This window comes from Tachypleus tridentatus, chromosome 10 (assembly GCF_004210375.1).
Source record: "Tachypleus tridentatus isolate NWPU-2018 chromosome 10, ASM421037v1, whole genome shotgun sequence".
NCBI lineage: Eukaryota > Metazoa > Arthropoda > Merostomata > Xiphosura > Limulidae > Tachypleus > Tachypleus tridentatus.
This window is the reverse complement of record NC_134834.1, coordinates 174,029,379-174,050,169: the sequence shown is the minus strand read 5'-3', so window position 1 is coordinate 174,050,169 and position 20,791 is coordinate 174,029,379. Positions and strand designations below refer to the sequence as shown.

Below are 20,791 nucleotides of genomic sequence, written 5' to 3'. Positions count from 1 at the left end.
CGATTGGACTGAAAGAAAAGAGATGATCACTCCGCCCGAGACTTGATGGCCAAAAATGGGGACGAAACAAAAGTGTTAGATGCACGATTAAAGTTTTTGACAAGAGTATCGACGATGTTTTGGACATCAGCAGCTTCCTGCCCATTGAAGAGAAAAATAAAAAGAAGTGATTCCCATATAATTTTGGAACTAGTAGTAGAAAAGAAACTAGTTGTGAACTTAATGCAAGAGTTCTTCTGGCTTTGACGTCTTACCTGCCAAGCACTAAGATGGATCTACTGAAAAGCAATGCAGATTGAAAGTATGAGATACCTACATAAAGTATCCCAGGCTTGTTTTGGTGCCTTCCATGAAATTTGGAAAGCAGGAATCCACCACGGACAATGACACTATGGAAAACGTGTCAAGGTTTTATGAATAGATTGAGAAGCTGCCTGAACAGTACAGTCAGTCACTGCTGCCATATAGTCGTCTATCGATGGCTTACAGATGACAGAAGGATCAAGTTATGACAGAACAGTGAAAAAGGGCCTGTTAGGCTGATTCAGTTTCCACCTGGGCACACAGGTCACGTGGCATTGACCAGAGCTAGTCTCCTTTACAATGATAGGGAAATTATCTTTATCCCATGTGTCACTGTAAACCCTCCAATAAACGTGAAAGAAAAGAGAAGGGAAATATATAAAGAGATCAATAGCAGTAAAAGACTGATTAGGTGCATGGAATTAAGTATAAGAACCAATATTAAGAGCGAGAGGTTGTGATCCAAGAATATATGCTCTATGAAACGAGCTTCATGTAAATATTAATCTTTTCACAAGTCTAACATGAAATCAAAAATGTGTGACAACTTCATAAATGTCTAGTTGTGAATTGAAATTCATGTTAACTTAGATATTTTAGAGCTTTAAAACATTATTGTGTCAAGAAAATACTGGATTGTGAAAATTATGTGATTTTGTTCAAAATATTCCATTGGTTATTTTGATGTGGAAAAATAGTTGAACACTGCACAGCTTAAAGACAAATTGTTACAGTAGGTGCTTTGAAAACAGAAAACAGCAAGCTGACAGAATCACATGTTACTATGTAAATGAGTAGTAATATAATATGATTAAATTACATATATTGCAAGGGTAGAACAGCATACACCTCTTTTCTTTTATTACACTCTCACGCAATGACTGTATACAAAGATACAAAGGAACCAGTCCAAGGTGTGCTTTATTCAATATTAGTGGTGCAATAGGATCTTTAAAAGTTGTCTACTATTTTTATCTGCTTAATTATTTAATGAATATAATATTTATATTTACCAATATTAATGTTGGTAATTATCATACATTACTATTTTGCTTTTTATGGAATTTAAAGTTTAATGTGTCATTGTTCTCTTTATATAATCCCATAGTGGAGATGCCAGTCCTGTAGCGCTTTCTTTTACCTTAGATTTTCTTAAAATTTTGTACTGTATAGTTGGAAATAAGATAAACATATTGGGCCATGATGGGATTAGTTTTAATGTTTAAAACTTTTCCCAAAATTTAGTAAATTATTCAAGCCATACTAAACAAACTTCTTAGGCTAGAATTAGTGCAACTCGTGAAGAGAAGAAATAGAGGTCACAGTCTCAGAAGCAAAATCACCTAGATTCTGAACAGAAGAGTCAAGTACCTTACAAAATAATTAACGCAAACTAACTCACAGAAATGAAAATATTTTTTTATATTTTTTTATAAATATAAATATTTATAATTTTTAGTAGTTAAAGAATATAAAGTGAAATATTACTCTAAGTAAAAAAAAATTAAGTTTCAGGACTTGCCAGATATTTGATATTTTTTATTTCAAGCATAAAACAGCTTTATGATCATTATTATTTGGGCATGTAATCAACAACTTGGCAAAATTTTCAAAGTTTCACCCGTACAGTTTGGCTTTCCCTATTTCCCTATTTTTACTAGGTCTGAATTAGCTATTGAATACTAGAGTAAGATACTTAGTTAACGAGCTTGTCATTCAGCTGATAATAAGTAATAATTGCCTAGTCTAGTTATCTGACTTTTACTCTAAGCCAGTTACGTAAATCAATGGTTTGAATGTTAAGTTTGTGATTCAGCAAAGAAATAGATATACTAAATTGGCAACTAATTAGAATTACTGTAAACGCAGATCGTTTGTGTAGGTTGACCTATTATCACTGTTGCTTACACTAAACGAGAAACTTTAAGAAATAAAACAAGTTCCTCATTAAGTGGATCTGGGCTTTCCATTATTTTTTTCTGCTAATGATCCAAAAGAACTTGAGCAATAGTAGAAACCACATTATTAATATGATGTCTTGGTGAACCAGCAACTAGCTTACTTAAACAAAATGTGTATTTCTCACACAAATCTTTTTTTGATGGATTATGTAAACATAGTCAAGAACGATCTAATTCGTTAGCCAATCTCATGTAAACTATTTGTTAGGGCAGACTACCAATAAAAATTGTGCATAATGTATAATAATATTTGTTATCAGGAGCAATGAATAAGATTTGTACATTCACCAATTTCTGCTTTCATTTTCATATTGTTTACCAAATACTCTACTAAGATATTCTTCTTGAGTTTACCGGTTAAGAAAAAAGAAAAAAAACAACATACTATTACATTGTATTGTAGGATTTAAAGTTATCTTATAGTCAGCAGAAAACATATATATTTTTTTAATTTTTGCTACTTCTCCTACCTTTAAACTCAAGTATGTTGAATGTGTACTGGTATTGTTGGCTGTTGACAGTGGCATACGTGGTACTGGAACTCTTAAAATGAAGCTCTTCATAGTGTGATATCGTTAGTGACAAAATACATGTTTTTCTTGTAATAAAACAACAAACTCTTAAAACAATATTATTAACGCAATTTACACTGTGCCTTAAGATCATTTTAAAGCAGGTTGATATAGTTTAATTTTTTTATGGTTGGCGCTTCTTTTTTAATGTTACCTCTTTCTATTCATCATATGGTTTGATGTGAAAGTACTTTGTACAGGAATGAAATTCTTGTTTTTTCAAGGTGGAAAAGATGAGGGAATTCCTGGTATATCTCTATACTATGAAGGAATTACTTTACATGCTCTGGTTTCAACTGGTCAAGAGAAATGGTACACTTATGCTAAAGGTCATCTGCGGAACGATACATGGAATAACATTGGTATCCGTTGGAGTCAAGATTCCGGGCTTCATGTAAATATTGATCTTTTTTATATTATGTTTCACAAGTCTAAAATGAGATCAAAAATATGAGTGATAACTTCATAAATGTCTGGTCGTAAATTGAAATTCATGTTAACTTAGATATTTTAGAGCTTTCAAACATCATTGTGTCAAGAAAACACTGGATTATCAAAATTATCATATTCTGTTCAAAATATTCCATTTGTTATTTTAATAAACCCTGGATAAAATCTATAAGTAATTAAAAGTAGAGCCGAAATTTAGTGAAACTAAGAAAACATTGTTTTGGCTTTTTCTAGGTATACGTGGATGCTATTCATAAAGCCTATGTAGTATATCCTGAAAAGACGTCTGGAAGTGTAAGTTCTTTTCAAAAAACCCAGCTCACAGTAGGCTGCAGCAGACAAGAAGAAAATGCGTATGTTGATTATGCTAATGGTGAATTTGATGAGTTTGCAGCTTGGATGTGGGAGTTAGAAAGAAATGAAATTGCTTACTTTTTAGGAGGATTCAGTAAGTATGTATTTTGAATGAAGTTGTCTACGACAGTTTACTCAATTTCATATGGAATTAATCCTTTAATTACATATAAAACCTTTTAAGCTCTGCTATTTTTAATAAAATAACGCTAGAAGAATTATTTTCAATAAAATTACCAATGAGTGCATATTCATAATATGAATACACCTCCATGACAAAAGTTTACACGAATGAACAATTCATCTCTTAGCAATACGTAAAAAGTACATTCTATTAAAGATTACTATTCAAAGCTCACAATTATACAGAAACCCATTAAGAAGGTGATGACAAAAAAGTTTGGAGAGAACAGAGTTGAAAGTGGATGACAGAGAAATGGAAGTCATGTGTTCAGCGGAAGATGAATACTTGATCACAAGTGGAAAGCTACTAGAACTGGTAGAAGACCTTAGATAGTTGGGAAGTATAATCCAAAGTGAAAGAAAAAAATGAAAAAGCTGTGCGAGATAGAATTCAGGAAGTTTGAAAAATAGAAGGAAGTAGCCACAATCATCTGTGACATTGTATTGGGTATTGAAAGCCAACGTATATAAGATCGTAATTAGACCAATGTTCCTTTATGGAGCTGAGAACTGGAATTTGAATAAGAAAGGTGACTTGTTGGTACAAACAGAAATGAAAATTTTGAGATGACTCTTGAGAGTGATGCTGAAAGAGAAGAAAACAGGTAACGAAATTAAGGAAATGGCAGGAGTGTATGGAATCGAGGAAAATGCAAGAGAAGTGAAGTTGAGGTGGTTTGGTCACGTGAAGAGAAGAGGAAAACAAACAATAAGGAGAGTGTTAGCATTGCCAGTCGCTAGCAGAAAACAACAGGGAAGGCCAGTAAAGTGTTGGAATGGTGTAATTAAAGAATATGTGGATGAGAAAGCTATTGCAAAATATTTGATGGGGGAAGGCAAAATGTAAGAGACAGTGATTCCTGCAAAATGAGAAAGCCAAAGAAGAAGAAAAAGAAAATGACATAATGCTTTCATTTCTGACGCCACAAATCTGTTGGTACGGACTTATAATGTTAAATTCTAGGTTTTGATTCCTCTTAGTGGACACAGCAGCTAGCTCATTGTAGATTTGCTCTTAAGAACAAACAAATAAATTGATCACACAAATCATATTTAAAACTAAATTAAAAAAAAAGTTTACAAGGTTGATATTTAATCAACATTTTCAGTATAGTTTTAGAAAAGGATTGTCTGGCATTACCAGTTTCTATAGTGTTTTATTGGGGTTTATATTTTTCTTGGATAAGATTATACTGCTTGAAGTTGTAACTTGAATTTCAGAAAACCTCTTTATAAGAGGCTTCAAAAGTAATTCGAATTGAATAAAATGGTATGAAACTGGTATACGTTTGGACTACCAGTAGAAAGCAAAAGGTGGAAAAATAAGATTGTTTCTGACTGGGAGAATATATTTTGTGTGAATCTCTCAGGTATCCGTTTCAGAATCTCTGTTCTACAATAAGTATATTAATTGTGTGGATAATTTTTTTACGTAGTAATATTTGTAAGTTTGCCTTGCATAAAATGCTAGAAGGATTTGATTTTGTTGAGAATAGCACTCATAATTCAAATGGCCACTGACAGACTTCATGAATGAGGAAAACTGTGGAAAATTAGCTTTAACGTTGACAACTTTGAAGTTTATGCAGCTGGGCATAAAAATTTAGAAAGAAGTTACTTCTCCGGCAGGATCATCATTTGAGTTATGAAAAATATCAAAAAGGTTTATGTGGTGTATTGTGACAGCATTGCGACTAACATCATAAATGTGATCTTTAAATGTTGATTTATTTCTTCTTAATATGATAAAATGTGTACCAATAATTTTTATACAGTATTTAGCTGTAGTGCAAGATGCGTTAAACTGAAACGACGGGGCATATTCCTATATAAAATTTCTTTATGACTATTTTACTGAAAAAAATGCAACACATATTTTATATGTTCCTAGATTGTAATAAAGGTGAAATTAACAAAACTAATTATCCAAATTTTTTATCGTTTATCTTACAAAAGTATAATGCACAGCGCTGGTGCAAGGTCAAAGGTAGAATGGCTGCTCAAGTTTATGTAGTCCAATAATCTCTAGATTTATTTTTGTATGGCTCCATTACCTATGTTTTTAACCCCGCCAACAAGTAACAGAAGTTGTATTTAGTACTAATTATACAGATCGTTGGTTTTTTAGAGGAAAGCCGCATTGGACTATCTGCTGTGTACGTTGCAAGGACACGAACCTCAGATTTTACATTTGTAAGTCTGTAGACGTACCTCTGCTCTACCAGGCTACAAATAAATGAAGGAATGATTAGATGTATTGTTTGATTAATAAATTAATACAGAAATGTTTTTATTCCAAAGCCAATACTTAGAGAATCATTTATTAAATAATCTTCTAGACGACATTTAATAATCAATTTCAGCATCTTTCCAGCAATAGAAATCTAACTTAAAATAAATCTTATCTCACTGATAATCTTCTAGTCACGAAGAGATTTTCTAGTGTTCAAGACTTTAAAAATTCTGCAAGTTTGTTTTTGCTTTATCTAGAATATTTCACCAAACATGCTCGCCCTTTCAGCTATGGGGGCGTTATAGGTGACGGTCAATCCCACTATTCGTTGATGAAAGAGTAGCCCAAGATTTGGCGGTGGGTGGTGATGACTAGCTGCCTTCCCTCTAGTCTTACACTGCTAAATTAGGGACGGCTAGCACAGAAAGCCCTCGAGTAGCTTTGTGCAAAATTCAAAACAAACTAGAACATTTCAAGATGATATATATAACATCTGGGTGGATGTTATATATTGTTATAAGGTAAATTTTGCTCTTTGTTCGTAAAAATTATCGTACTTATTATATTGGAAAATTGTGGCAAACACCTTTTTAAAGAAATTATAAAGAAGATATTTGAAGTTGAACAATTTATTTGAAAACAGGGAGAATTGTTTTAAGTCCTAGTAATGCCGGAGAAAAACAATTCTCCCTGTTTTCAAATAAATTGTTCAACTTCAAATATCTTCTTTATAATTTCTTTAAAAAGGTGTTTGCCACAATTTTCCAATATAATAAGTACGATAATATTTACGAACAAAGAGCAAAATTTACCTTATAACAATATATAACATCCACCCAGATGTTATATATATCATCTTGAAATGTTCTAGTTTGTTTTGAATTTTGCACAAAGCTACTCGAGGGCTTTCTGTGCTAGCCGTCCCTAATTTAGCAGTGTAAGACTAGAGGGAAGGCAGATAGTCATCACCACCCACCGCCAGCTCTTGGGCTACTCTTTCATCAACGAATAGTGGGATTGACCGTCACATATAACGCCCCCTGGCTGAAAGGGCGAGTATGTTTGGTGAAATGTTCTAGATATGGTTGTAAATGTGATGGCTTCAGTGTAGCCACTGTAGCAATTAAATTAAACTGTGGAACCAGTTCAAATGGCGGAAGAGCTCATTCGATAATATAATAATCATTTTGTTCTACCAGCTATTTCAGAGACTCGTCAATTGATTGTTGCGTTGGCAACGAAACATAAAACTACCGAGCTTAATAGTATCTATATTTATTTTCATAAAGTGGCATTGGAATCATATATACTAAATGATTAGTTTCAGTAGTTTGTGAATCTAACGGCGCAGTAAAGCCCGAATATACACTATTGAATTTAAAGCAGACGTATAATGTATTACAAGATGATTTCACTAACGATTTTTAAATTTCAAATGCCATTTCTGCAACAAAGAGTAAATATAAGAAGAATGGTACCGTCATAGTTTTCATCGTTCCACACTTTCATTAGTATTTATTATTATTATTTTAGGAGTTGTACCAAGCTTCTTCATTCATCGTAGTCTATCGAAATAACCCTCAATCAACAGTTTTTAGAATGGTCCCCTTGTCGACCATCCTGGCCTCAGTACTAAAATATGCTGGCCACGAAACCAAAACCTATTATAACAAAAGCTTGTTTAAAGATACTGAGAATAAACTAAAACAGAGTAAATTCATAAGACACCACCGAAATGTCCCCCAGTGGCACTATGTTATGTATGTTGCTCTATAACGCTAGAAACCGGATTTCGATAGTTGTGGTAGGCAAAGCACAGATAGCCAATTGTGTAGTTTTGTCACTTTTTGCTTATCTTTAAAACACAGAAATAAACAATAAAAAAACTATCTGGACTACCTGAAAAAAATGATTTGTAACCATAACTTATATGTACCCTAACTAAGTCACTACTAGACAAACTTTCAGTGAATAAATGCGCATTATATTTGAGAAATTACAGTAGGTAAACAGTGTTGTGATCCCCTCAACTTGAAGTATTATGGCAGTATTATCCTTGATTGTTTTTTTTTGTTGTTGTTATTAAGTTAAGATAAATATAATAATTCTTTAAATGAAATCTTACGTGAAAACCATGATATTAACAATATGTTTTGGTTTTCAGTGATCTTAACATCTGATTTATAAGTAAATATTTTTCATTTGTTAAATAATTAATTTTGCTATTTCTTAATGACGAAATGGGATTTGATTGGAATGAAAAGTATCTTTGGAAGAAATTCGTTAATTTTCAGCAAGTTTTATTTTATAAATCTAAAATATCACTCTTATTACAAACTTTTTAGCCCACTTCTAACAAGTAAAATCACTTTTTAAAACTAAGTACAAGATAAAGCAAGATTTATTTTACTTAACGTTTACTATAACTACCTAATTTCAAGGCATAAGCATCTCAAAGCTGAGAGGTTTTTCCACATTTTTTAGAGTTATTGTGAACAACACTTTCTTAAAGATATGAAAATTTCCTAGCTGCTAATATGAAGCTGCTTATCATGTGGGGACATTTCTAGATTAGCCATAAACTTGTCTTAGAGATTTATCTAGCTTAAGCCAGCTCATGTGAACATATTCCTAATAATTGGTTATTATATCCTTGCTCAGTATTTCTTACTTCACTAAAGATGTTGAAAAATATTCAGAGCTGTTATGTGATTTCTGCAGGTTCTGAGTCACAAGAATTTGAAAATTAGTTGAAAGTAGATTTCAGATGTACATTATGTCTTTAATTGTTGTTTTCTTAGTTATGATATATGACAAATAATTTTATTTTTTTTTCTCTCTTACCTCTCTGAACCAGATAAAAATACAAGTAAGTTTCTTATCAAATGTTTCTTATTATTATACATTTGGTTATAACTAAACAATTTTAATGAAATTTTTACATCCAATCATTTTAAACGTATATGTAATACATACATCTTTTATTGATAAAGAAATACTATCTAAACTAGGCAAATACTTATTCAAATAGTACATTTGCAAGGTCAAATTGTGAAGATAAATGACAATCTTGATTTGGCATGTGCTACAGGTGATTGTGATAGACAGTGTGTGAAATATAAAATATTCATTGAATACTTCAAACAAAAATGAATAATTAACTAACTAAATTATTCTAAATATGGATGGGATAAATATCCATTCTCTTTGAACATCACACTCTCTGTTGAAATGGATAGTGAGATATCATTTTCACTTACAGGTTATCTCATAATATTACCTAGGCATTTTGCTTCATGCATGTGCATCACACATAACAAAAATTGTGACACTGGTGCTTTCTATTAGCCTCTAAATATTTTAGCATTTTCCCAGATCCAGGATTTAATTTCCTTTATTAGCTTTATCACTTACAATGGAAAAGTATGATAGTGGAAGCTACAGTAGTCTTTCAGGTAAACATCTTACCTACATATTGTGTTATTAATATGTATCACAGGCAATCACATTAGTGACAACATCAGTGATGGTTAAGAACAATTCAAAGAACATTCTTAACCAGTGGAACCAGGTAATAAATAGTATTGTGCAACTATATTTTGCATCTCTTAATTGGCCTGCTATGAGCATCCACTGATGTGGAATTGTACATCCTGGTACACATTCTTGTTAACTTTTTAAAAACTATGATAAAGTAACTAGTTTAATATGATACCTTAATGAAGTGTTAGTTAATGCCTGCAGCTGATATTCAATATGTATAGCCACTTGAACTATCTGATCCAAAAATAGCTATTTCAATCAGATATATAACCAGTACTGCTGCTTATGCCATCCATATTGCTTAAGTCATCACATTTCTATAAAATACTGTAACTTTTTTGTTGAAATGTAAATATTTAGAACAAAGAAATTTGATTTATAATAATTAGAAATAAAAACTCATAGATATGTACTATTTAACTTAGAAGTTATTGTAGCATTGTAATATTTGATATTATCTGTTTTTGCAGCATGTGATCCTGAAATTCATCCCTTAAAATGTGAAACCATTCCGCAGTCTCTAAAGAAAACTATTGTAAGTAAAGAATGTTGTTTGTGCTTGTTACATTATAAAATATTTCAATTAAATAAAAATCTTAAGAACACATACTTCTATATACATTTATGTATTGTATGTATTATTTTATTTTCAACACTGCAAGTCTTCACTATCTTTTTCAAATACAGATAGAATTACTGTAGATGTTCATATCAGTGATAGTTTTGTTGTTTGAATTTTACCATAAATCTCATGTATTTCAGTTCTACATTTTAAAATTTGTTCAGTTCTTTCTCTATTTCAGTATGTTGTTTTATTTAGTTAAAAACATTTCAGAATGTTTTTGGTTACATTGTGCTTCTGATTTTGTTTAGTTGTTCTGGAAACATCAGTAGAGTAGCACTTTTGATTTTTCACTAACTAGTAAGTTTTTTTCTGGATTTCTTTCTTAAATTTGGAAGTATTTTAAATGAACATAAAGTATGATAATAGATGTATCTAAAATTTTGAGATATTCATTTTTGCTAGGAAACTGTGGATTTGAATGACATGCAAGTTTATGATGATTCAGTTAAACTTCTCAAAGATGTATCAGCAACAATAGATGAAAATGCTAATGAACTCTCGGAAGGTAAAGATAATATAAAGTTATTATACTGTAACTCAATATTGTAATGATCAAAATGAAGGTTATCTGTTTAGGACTTAAATTCTGGTAGCTAAGTTAATAGGTCATGAGCTTCAAAGCATGTTTGTGAACTAAGAGTCCTAGCTAAATTCAAGCTCATGAAGACAAATTTGTTAACATTAAGATATGCGATAATGATGAACTAGTGGTAATTTCATCAAGTGTTTATTTTACCCAGTAAAAAGGTTATCAAATAAACATAGAAAATTAGCCTGAAGTGATAACTGTTTCCTAGATGGTGGAAGTCAAGATCAGTCTTCAGGAGGAACAAGTTCAAGTGGCTCATCAAGTAATAGTGAAAACCGGATAGAAAAACAACAAAAGGTTCAAGAAGATATGGAAGCAATGTCAGATATAGTGAAAATGGTGATGCAAAAAACAGCGGTAGAACCAGGAATAAGCAGGAATTTAAGTCAGAACGACCTTGTTAATACTTACGTAAGCCTTCTCTGTTTTGTCACTGTCTTTCCATTTTATCATATTTTATCTCTTGCAAACCTCTTTTTGTATAAGATTAATCATCATGCAGTCCACTTAATGTTAATTTAACTCTGATGTTTTATATTTCTGCCTCAATATTTATAAATTCAATGAGCATTGATAATATATATTATGACTCAGAAAGGAAAAAAAGCTAACAAATAAATTAGTATATACATAAAAGAATTTGGTTTTTACAAAATATTTTTTTTTGACTAGAAATTTTAAACTGAATATTGTATTACGAAGTTTGTTATAGCCATGAAATCAGTGTCTTATTTTGTTATAGAAATTCCAAGACATCCTCAGCAATTTAATTGGAGCTTATGTAAATAAAAGAGAAAAAGTTACACAGGAGGTTAGTACCTTAGCATATAATAATTTTTAACATTTTATTAACGTTAACACAATATAATATTAAGAATGAACAATATCAAGGCTGTCTCATCTACTAAAGTAAACATTAATAACAATAATATAAAAACTCCCTTAAAGGCAACCTTTATCATTTAAGTACATAGATTAAACATTTCCTTAAAATATTTTAGATTTAATGCATTCACTATATATGAAAAAAAAACCAAAAGTCAACAGCCCTGTATTTTAAAATTCAGCCTACACAAAGTTTTACAGCCATTTTATATGGAATTTGAAATTTTATTTTGTCCAAATCAATTTGTTTACTGACCAATTAGTAATTTTATGAACTTGTTTTAGAAATATATTCCAAGTTTATTTAGTCTATTCATAGCTTCTGGTATTTTTTTGAATTTTCTTTTTTGTTTTGTGTATACCTAAAACATTCTAACCTAACTTATGTCTTAATTAAAGTTTGACTATATTCATAACTGTGTAGTGAAACATAAATTTGCATACCTTGATTTTAGACTTGGTAAATAAATAAGGTCCAGATATTTCTGTAAGACCCCTAGACATTGATGCACCACATTCAGTAAATAATTATTCCTGATATGATATCTTACTTCCTCTCTCAAAAAGTTTCATTGCTTAGTACTGCCCTTTATCAAAGCAAGTTTTTGTTTCCCACTTCTTTCTGCATATCTGCATGCAAAAGATCATGCAGCGACCCTCCACAAATAGAAGTGCAACACTACTCCTGTCATAACTAGTGATCTCTCTAATAATGCACCTGTAAATTACTTCTTGATTGACAGACTTACTGTTAAGAACAAGGAAGCCAGCCTTACGCATGTGAGTAATCATGTGTTGCCAGGATTTGGACCAGAGATAAACATCCACTGAGAACCAATATTTGTAAGATGCCAGGAAACAAGAAGATCTCAGGTTGTGTTTGAGGTGTGCACATGCAGAGTTGAGTTATTTGTAAGGATACTTGCACTCCAACCAAGTACCTGTTTTTGAAGTGAAAGGTAGAGGATCTCTTACCTACTGCAAACATGACATAGAATTCCAGATGCCATCAGGTGGTGATTTAGGTCAAATCAAACTTCATTTACTATCTGTCATACTCTAACCACCTGACACCAATAGTTCTCTTTACTGTTGATTACATTTTAGGAACCCTTCATGTTTATGCACTTTTAGTTTGAGTGACACGTTGCTGTAAAGAGGGGAGTAGATCTAGCTCAGAACTGGTGCAGTCTCTCATATATGCAATGTTTTTCGTTTCTCACCACACCTCATGGTCTTTCTTTGGGTGCTTTCTCAAGGAGAATTATGTTCTTACCAGCTGCCTTCCCTCTAGTCTTACACTGCTAAATTAGGGATGGCTAGTGCAGATAGCCCTAATGTAACTTTGCACGAAATTCCAAAAAAAAACAACAGCCCTCAAACCAGTTCATTGTGGGATTCTATCTCTTTGTGTGAGGAAGTAAGATATGATGTAGGAAGTTAACATTTTCCTAAACTTAAAATGTATTTCTAACTAGATACTTACCTCCTTTCACATTTCCCACACATCCTTCTCACATCTGGTCTAGTGATTGACTTGGTCATGGTGAATCTTGAAATGATGAACAGGTGCATTGTTAGAGAGAATGCTAGTTATGACAAGGTTAGTGTTTCACTTCTATTAGTGAAGGATTGCCTTATGATTATTTGCACATAGATAAACAGAAAGAAATGAGAGTTACAAGACTAGGGGTGAACAAAATGTTCATGCTGATAGAGGGCAGAGCTAGTCGAGACACTTTTTTGTGAAAGGAAGTTGGTATCCATGTAGAAATTCAATTTCCATTTAGGAAACTGTTAACTTTCTTAATAGGTTTTGAAAAAGCACCAATTTTCTCAGTGAACTTGATTAAGACAGTTCATGAGTCCTATACTTAAATTATGTTTTGACTTTGTGATAACAAAGTTCAGATTAACATTTGTAATGTTTTAAATATATTTCATCATTAATATAACTCAAATATCTAGCCACGTTGTGCTTCTGTACATTGTGTTTATTTGTTTCCGAGATACCAATACTTTAGTTTAGCACTTTTCTTTGTGTTCACTTATCAGTAAGCCTATTCCATATTTTTTTTCCATAAATGGACTGTACATGGTTACTTAATGCGCAAATTTAAATTTTAAAACTACTGTTAAAGGTAAACAACATCACAGGTAGTAGCCTAAAAAAAAGGTAAACAACATCACAGGTAGTAGCCTAAAAAAATGGCTTTCCCATTTGAACAGATGACATATACTTAAAAAAAAGTGGGCAGACACCATTCACTCTTGAGTCTGAGATTGTCTATTGCCATATTTTTGAGTGAAAAATGGTATATCTGTATTGTTCACTTAATATGTAAAGATATTGTATTGTACGTTTTTCTGCATTTTAGGATAAACAAAACATTCAAGCATTAGTCCAAATGTACAATAAATGGGCTTTAGACAAAATTGGACAAACAACATATGAAAAAGATGCTATTGATGTACTAGCCATCTCTGATAACATGGGTAGGTAAACCTTGTTAAAATTCTTTGCCTATTTATGTCCTTTTTTAACATGAAAAAATTAGAATATTTTGCCAACAAAGAACTTAACAACTGTATAGATTGAATTTTTATGAAAGATTCTAAAATATGTTTCAAAAGTTCCAAGTCAATAGAAAGAGAATAATATATTTTTAATACATAGAAAGCATTTTTATGGGCAAAAAGGAGATAATGCATTTTTCTGAGGTCGTTTTATTCATGCTGTAAAACTTCTTTCTATTTTACCTTAATTTTGGGTCCTCTGATAAATTATTTATTAACAGTTTGAAATAATAAGTATTATATATTATAAATCTAAAACTCAGTCTTTTTTAGATTAAAAGTTGATTTATTCCCAACACTCATTCTTCTTGGATTTCAGTGAAAAGCTAAATTTCTATAGACCTTAATTCATAATCAGGGATACTGATTTCAGTAGGTATTAATAGCAGAGTTGTGTGACCTTTGTTAGGTCTTTCTTCAGTATAATTGTTGTTATGTAGACCTTGCTATATCCAAGTCCAAATTTAGTGGGATGAAATGTTTCAATGTCACTCCAGAGTTAATGTGACTAGACTTTATATGTAAAAACGGCTCGTTTGGGTTGAGAAAATTTTTTACGTTGAGGAGTGAACAACGTTTCGACCTTCTTTGGTCATCGTCAGGTGAATATATTTCTCTACAAGTGGGTTTTCTCGACATCACTGATTATTATGACTTTGTGAGACTGTAATCAGATATTAAGAGTATCTAATGATTGCTAGTTGTGTAAAATGCTGAAAGATGATAAAGTAACAGAAAGCAATACATAATAAAATATCACATGATTGAAGGATTGAAGATCGTTTTTTTACCACATTCCCATTAATAACTTTGTTGTGGGTTCCGAATAAATGGTATCTTAAAATAGCATTTTAGGTTTGTCTTTTATCTGCCACTATACAGCTAATTAGATTGAACTGTCTGTACTAATTATTTTATCTGAAATATAAATTTATTTGCAGTATAAAAATTTTAACAATGTATAGTGACTCTCTTTATTATTTTGTTTCTTTATAATAATTACTGTAAAACTTTTAGGAACCTCTGGTTATGCTAATATATCCATAACTTTTTGTACTGTAATAAGCTTCACAAAATATATCTTCAACCAAGATCAAACAAATAACAATTGATTAAAAAGCTGGTGAAGCAGAAACTGATAGTACTGATTTGTGTATGTTTGTTTACACAGTCTTTTCTTATTAGAGTATTAGAGTGAAGTCATTATTTAGGGGATAATGATTTTAATAACAGAAATGGGTCAGAATATTGTAGGCAAGACTATTTGTGTTGTTAATTTTTAACATCATGATAATGCTATTCATTCTCATAAGGTTTTATTCTAAGATTACTGCAAATGAATTAAATCAGATCTGTCAAAATGGCAAAACAAGGAATTCGAAGCTATGGCAAAATCATAAGGGTCTTCAAAAAAAAAAAACCATTTAAAGTATGTTGATAAGCAAATGCACACAAGGAGTGCACCTGACTATAAAAAAGAAATATTTTCCATTTTATTGAAATAATTGTAAATATATATCTAGATATTCATTTTTGTGGTTTAGTGAATGGAAAATAATTCAACTCTGACCTATATTAAGAATTGTAGTGGCTCTCCTTAATATTTTATTTTTTTATAATAATTATCGTAAAATATTTTAGGAGTTCATAATTATGCTAATATATCCAAAATTGATCGTGTGTAATGGACTAAACAAATTTTCACTACAATCAGAGTCAAATGAAAACAACTTATTGTTGAAAATCCAACATTCATAAGTAAATGTATGTCTCCACCATGCAATACCAACAAGGCCAATTTTGACATCAGAAAATCATGAAAATCAGAAAGATTAATTACTGTCTATATTACTGATTAGGACCTGCAAAAAGGAATCTTCACATCAAATCCAATGTAAGTTACCTAGTATACAGCCAGAGTAATTGTCAAAAAACCTTCAAATTATGCTGTTTGTAGCATATTGATCTAACCCCCTATAGTTACTAAAAATAGGCAAGTCCAATAGTTTTATTTGTTAATAGTTGGTACCTGTATAAAAATATCTTTGTACCAAATACCATGTTCATTAGTCAGAATTTGGCCCAGTAATTTATCAAAAACCCTAAAGTATATTTTCTTAGCTCTGACCACCCCAGAAAACTCAAAGTTGGTAATTCCAACTTTTTTGTATGTCAATGTGTTGAGTACATGGAAATTTATAACTATGCTAATTTGCATCTTAATTGTTGCAAATATGACTGCACAAGAGTCCAAAATCTATATTTTTGGCTGTTTGGGCTTTGACCCAGTAAGATTCATAAGAAGACCTACATAAAAAAATGCAAAGTAGGTTTAGATATATTGAACCAAAGTAAAATCCGTCATAAATTCGAGTTAATCCATTGATATCTAAAGGAATTGCAGTTAATTGTAAAGTACTTGGAAAAAAAGAAACAATAGAAAAATGGTATATCTCTCGGATGAGGTGTAAAAAATATAACAATAGAAGTCCAAAATAAAACTTTTAAACAACAAAAATACAAATCTTATCAGTTTCAAAAATCAACTAATAAGTCTTACTAAACAATGAGACGTAAATCTCATTGTTATTAATTTCAATAAATATCAAAGGATTTAGAAAAAAAAAACAGAGAAGGAAAAAAACAACTAATTCACCAGATAATAACACAATGTTCCAAAATTAAACCATCTTTTAATGTAATGAAGAGCATTGAGCTATAATTAAAAATATTTCTTCCTAACAATATATCATGAATTATTTCGTTTTAAAGATCAAGGAAGGCTTTTTTACTTAGTGGCTAAACCACAAGGTTACATGTTATGTAACTAGCAATTACTATAAATCTACATAATCTGCCCTGAAATTAATATCAGTATATTGCCTATAGGGGAGCTTATCAGTTTCATAATACATACATAATCAAGATTAATGTATTTGAGATGGAAGGGGAATTTGCATTTTAGTGTACCTAACAATTCATAGTTAAACTAAATGATAGAATAATAATTGAATGGTGTAGAAAACTGTAAAATCAAAATGTTAGATTTCAATTTAATATGGTTAGTGTAAACAATAATCAGGTAAACAATAATAGTGTTTTCCCACAATAAGGTTTCAGAAACAGAAAAAAGGGGGATTTTTTAGGTGTATTGATCCCAAGACCATTAGACTTTATTCTTAGGTACCAGATGTTCAATTTACCTTCTGTCTTTGCCAATATATTTACCATATATCTGATGCAAATTGATTTGTCAAGCCTCTATATGACAGTTTTTATATTAGATTAAAAATGGAATGCCTAGTTATATCTTACAATTCATCTAATATTCCCCTATTTAGATGAGAAGCTACTCTTACAAATAATGCATTAAGCAGAGGCATAGCTAGGGTTTTCAGCACTCGGGAACAAAGTCAGTTTTTGCGCCCCCTCGTTACAAAATGTAAGCCATAAGGGGGTCCATCATGCTTTCAAATTACGACGTTGTGGCAATGTTACATAGCAATGCCCATTATTCGTCAGGAAGTGACATTGCAATCTGACGTTTTTGCAACGCTTAGACAGCGTTATAGTATAACGTGTCCAAATCACAACCAAGTTGTGGCAACACATGACGTTGCAACTCCCATATATAGGACACTGGGCATTAATTGGTTAAGAGGGGAAAACATTTCATTCTGAAATTCATTACTAATTATGTAACATCAATTTGGCACCCCTCACCTTCGATGCTGCACCCAGAGACAGATGTACCCCCTTTCCCCCCCTCCATAGCTATGCCACTAGCATTAAGAAAGCTTAAAAAATATCTTTGATTTTTCCTCAGTCTACAAAATACTCAACTACCTAAATGTTCATTGTAATTATTGTTTGTTTTGTGTTAGGTATTAAAATAATTATATTTTAAGCATGGGAAAAGCAACTTTAACTATTAGTGTTTCCAAGCTATTGTTAATCTAACTGCCATTTCAGTTTTTAATTATATACAGAATACACATAATATTACATCGATGTTTAAAATCAGCAAAAAAAAAAGCCAAATAATACGCTGTCTGTACATGCATTATCGAACAAAGTTTGCTACAGAAATGATTAAAGAGGCATGTCAATCCTTTCTACAAAATATTCAAATATCATTTGAGAATATACTTTCTTTTCTATTAATTACAGTCACAGAGTCCCGAAAATCCAATTACAAACAACTAAAGCAGTTAGTGGATGAAACAGAGCATTATTTTAAATTCCCAGGATCTAGTGATTCTTGGGATAAAGTAAAGGAAAAATGGGATAGTCCTGAAGATTACCTAAGTTTTCCTGTTGATATATTTGGGGATTTAGATATGAGTAAGTTTTTATATGTATTATATTCACAATGTAATTACACAACATACATTTTTTATTTTATAAATATTTTTTTACAAATTAAACAAGTTTCATTATGGTGAAATGATACGTTGTATATACAAAAATAATTGGCTGTATATATATATCTTAAATACTGTACTTTTAATTTGATAGAAATAAATTACTTCTATGAAGCAAACATTTTTCAAATGTGTTTTATATATGTATAACTTATAAAATATGCAGTAAATAGAATATTTTTGAAAACCAAATTGAAACTTAACAAATACTGAATAGAAGGATTGTGAAAACACTCTATCTTTTAAAATATACATTGTTATTTCCCCTCTAAACTTTGTAAAGCATGCATGAACATAAATGATGAAATACAATATCATTGCAAATTCAAAAGAAACAAATATAATAAATAAATTGTCAAGCTAAGCAAGTATATGATTGCATTGTATTAATGGTTATAAACTCTTAAGATAGGCTGACTTGGGACAAGGCAATATTATTAAAATGTATCTTTAAAACCATAGTTTTTAGACGCTAAATATACTTAATGGCTTAATTGTATAGTTCTGTACTTAATAAAGGATGATAAGTGTATTGATTTTGATACAAAGAGTTTGGAATGACACTAATTTGTTAGCTAAGTGCTTTCTGTTACAGAAGTTAGAATATTTTAATGCTTTAAAACATATAAAAAGTATTGTTAAACTTAGATCTAATTATTTGCATTGTAAATATGTGTTTAAAAAACTCAAGATTAGTTTCAACTAGTTTGCAGGATAATTATGTTGTTTAAAAGTTGACTTCAACTTTATTGAATTTTTACTTACAGAAAAGTACTAATGTTTTTCTGTCATTATCATAGGTAAAGAAGTTCATGTAATCTTCACAATGCAAAACATCTATCATAAAATTGCTCCTCTTTCAAATAAGATAACGTAAGTAATATGAATAGTTTCATTACTAATACAAATTACATTAATTCCTCACTTTAAACTATTCAAACACCTGTATTTTTGAGCTAGTTTTTGAATTTTAATGCTGTTTTTCAGTTCATTAGTTTCTTTTTTGTTGTTGTTTTTATTAAAATGTACCTTTTTATTACTTCTGAAGCTCAAACTCCATTCTTATGTTATAATTAAATTCCTTTATTACTTCCAGCTCGTATTTCAATTTATAGTGAATCATAGAGATTTGATGATATTAAATTGGGTGATTATATAATATGACAATATATGTGATGCACTTATCTCAATAATGTTCTTCATTTGCTGTATTGTGATATCAGAAGATTCAGAGGTATATGTTCTATTTTAAAAAATTAAGCAGTTTTATTTGTATAATACAGTTTAAGCTGGAATAACTAAATGTATTAACTCAAACAATAACTAATAAAATTTATCTCAATTCAACATCTTTTCCATGAATCTGTTTTAAAACGTTTTGATAAGATGACAAATGAATTGCTAACTCATTCATTTTATCACCATGAAATGTAATAGAATAATGAGAAAAAAAAGTTTTAACATTTCTAATTTATATTTTTTGGTCTGTATTTGTATTTTTATATACTTTTCAACATCATATTAATTGCTGCTGCTGTTTTAAAATCTCTTTTAGGGGTGCTGATCCATCACTGATTTTACTTGATAGCCGAATACTATCATTCAATGTTGACCCACCACACAGTGATATAGTTTTACAAAAATCACCTATTAAATGCTACCTGGAACATAACTATAAGGTCTTTGTTTTTCATTTCATAAAGTAAATTTGATAATTAATATATTTTAGAGTGATTCAAATTAGGTACAGTGATAAGGAAATGTTCATCAAACATTAAGTATAATTTAAAGATTTATTCACTAATGAACATTAAGTGTTATACCACATTTTATAAGGAGTATTTTTAGGGAGTTATTAATGGAGTAATGTAAAGAAATATATTAGGAGTTTCAAATTTTGATTTTAGAATTCACAAGCTTAGTTTGGGGCCATGTGTGTTTCAACCAAAACATTTTAAACATTGTGATTTTTTTATAACAATAAAATATTGCTCTAAGCAGGATGTTACTTATGTGTCGTGTGTATAGGATGGTAAATAGTATGCAAATTGCTTATGTTTTAAATTCTTTCATATTATGGTAAACATACAAC

At 30.6% G+C, this 20,791-nt stretch overlaps 1 protein-coding gene across 1 annotated transcript in view; it reads left to right on the top strand.

Moving 5' to 3' along the window:
• LOC143230950 (uncharacterized) overlaps positions 1-20,791 on the top strand; it is a gene marked incomplete at its 5' end in the record, with an annotated part of 64,980 nt that overhangs the window by 7,719 nt on the left and 36,470 nt on the right. The window contains 10 exons of the mRNA XM_076465303.1: positions 3,061-3,230; positions 3,521-3,734; positions 10,070-10,134; positions 10,627-10,729; positions 11,022-11,224; positions 11,556-11,624; positions 14,077-14,194; positions 18,446-18,619; positions 19,500-19,572; positions 20,255-20,378. Coding sequence (XP_076321418.1) covers positions 3,061-3,230; positions 3,521-3,734; positions 10,070-10,134; positions 10,627-10,729; positions 11,022-11,224; positions 11,556-11,624; positions 14,077-14,194; positions 18,446-18,619; positions 19,500-19,572; positions 20,255-20,378 — 1,313 coding nt within the window. The remainder of the gene's footprint in view (positions 1-3,060; positions 3,231-3,520; positions 3,735-10,069; positions 10,135-10,626; positions 10,730-11,021; positions 11,225-11,555; positions 11,625-14,076; positions 14,195-18,445; positions 18,620-19,499; positions 19,573-20,254; positions 20,379-20,791) is intronic.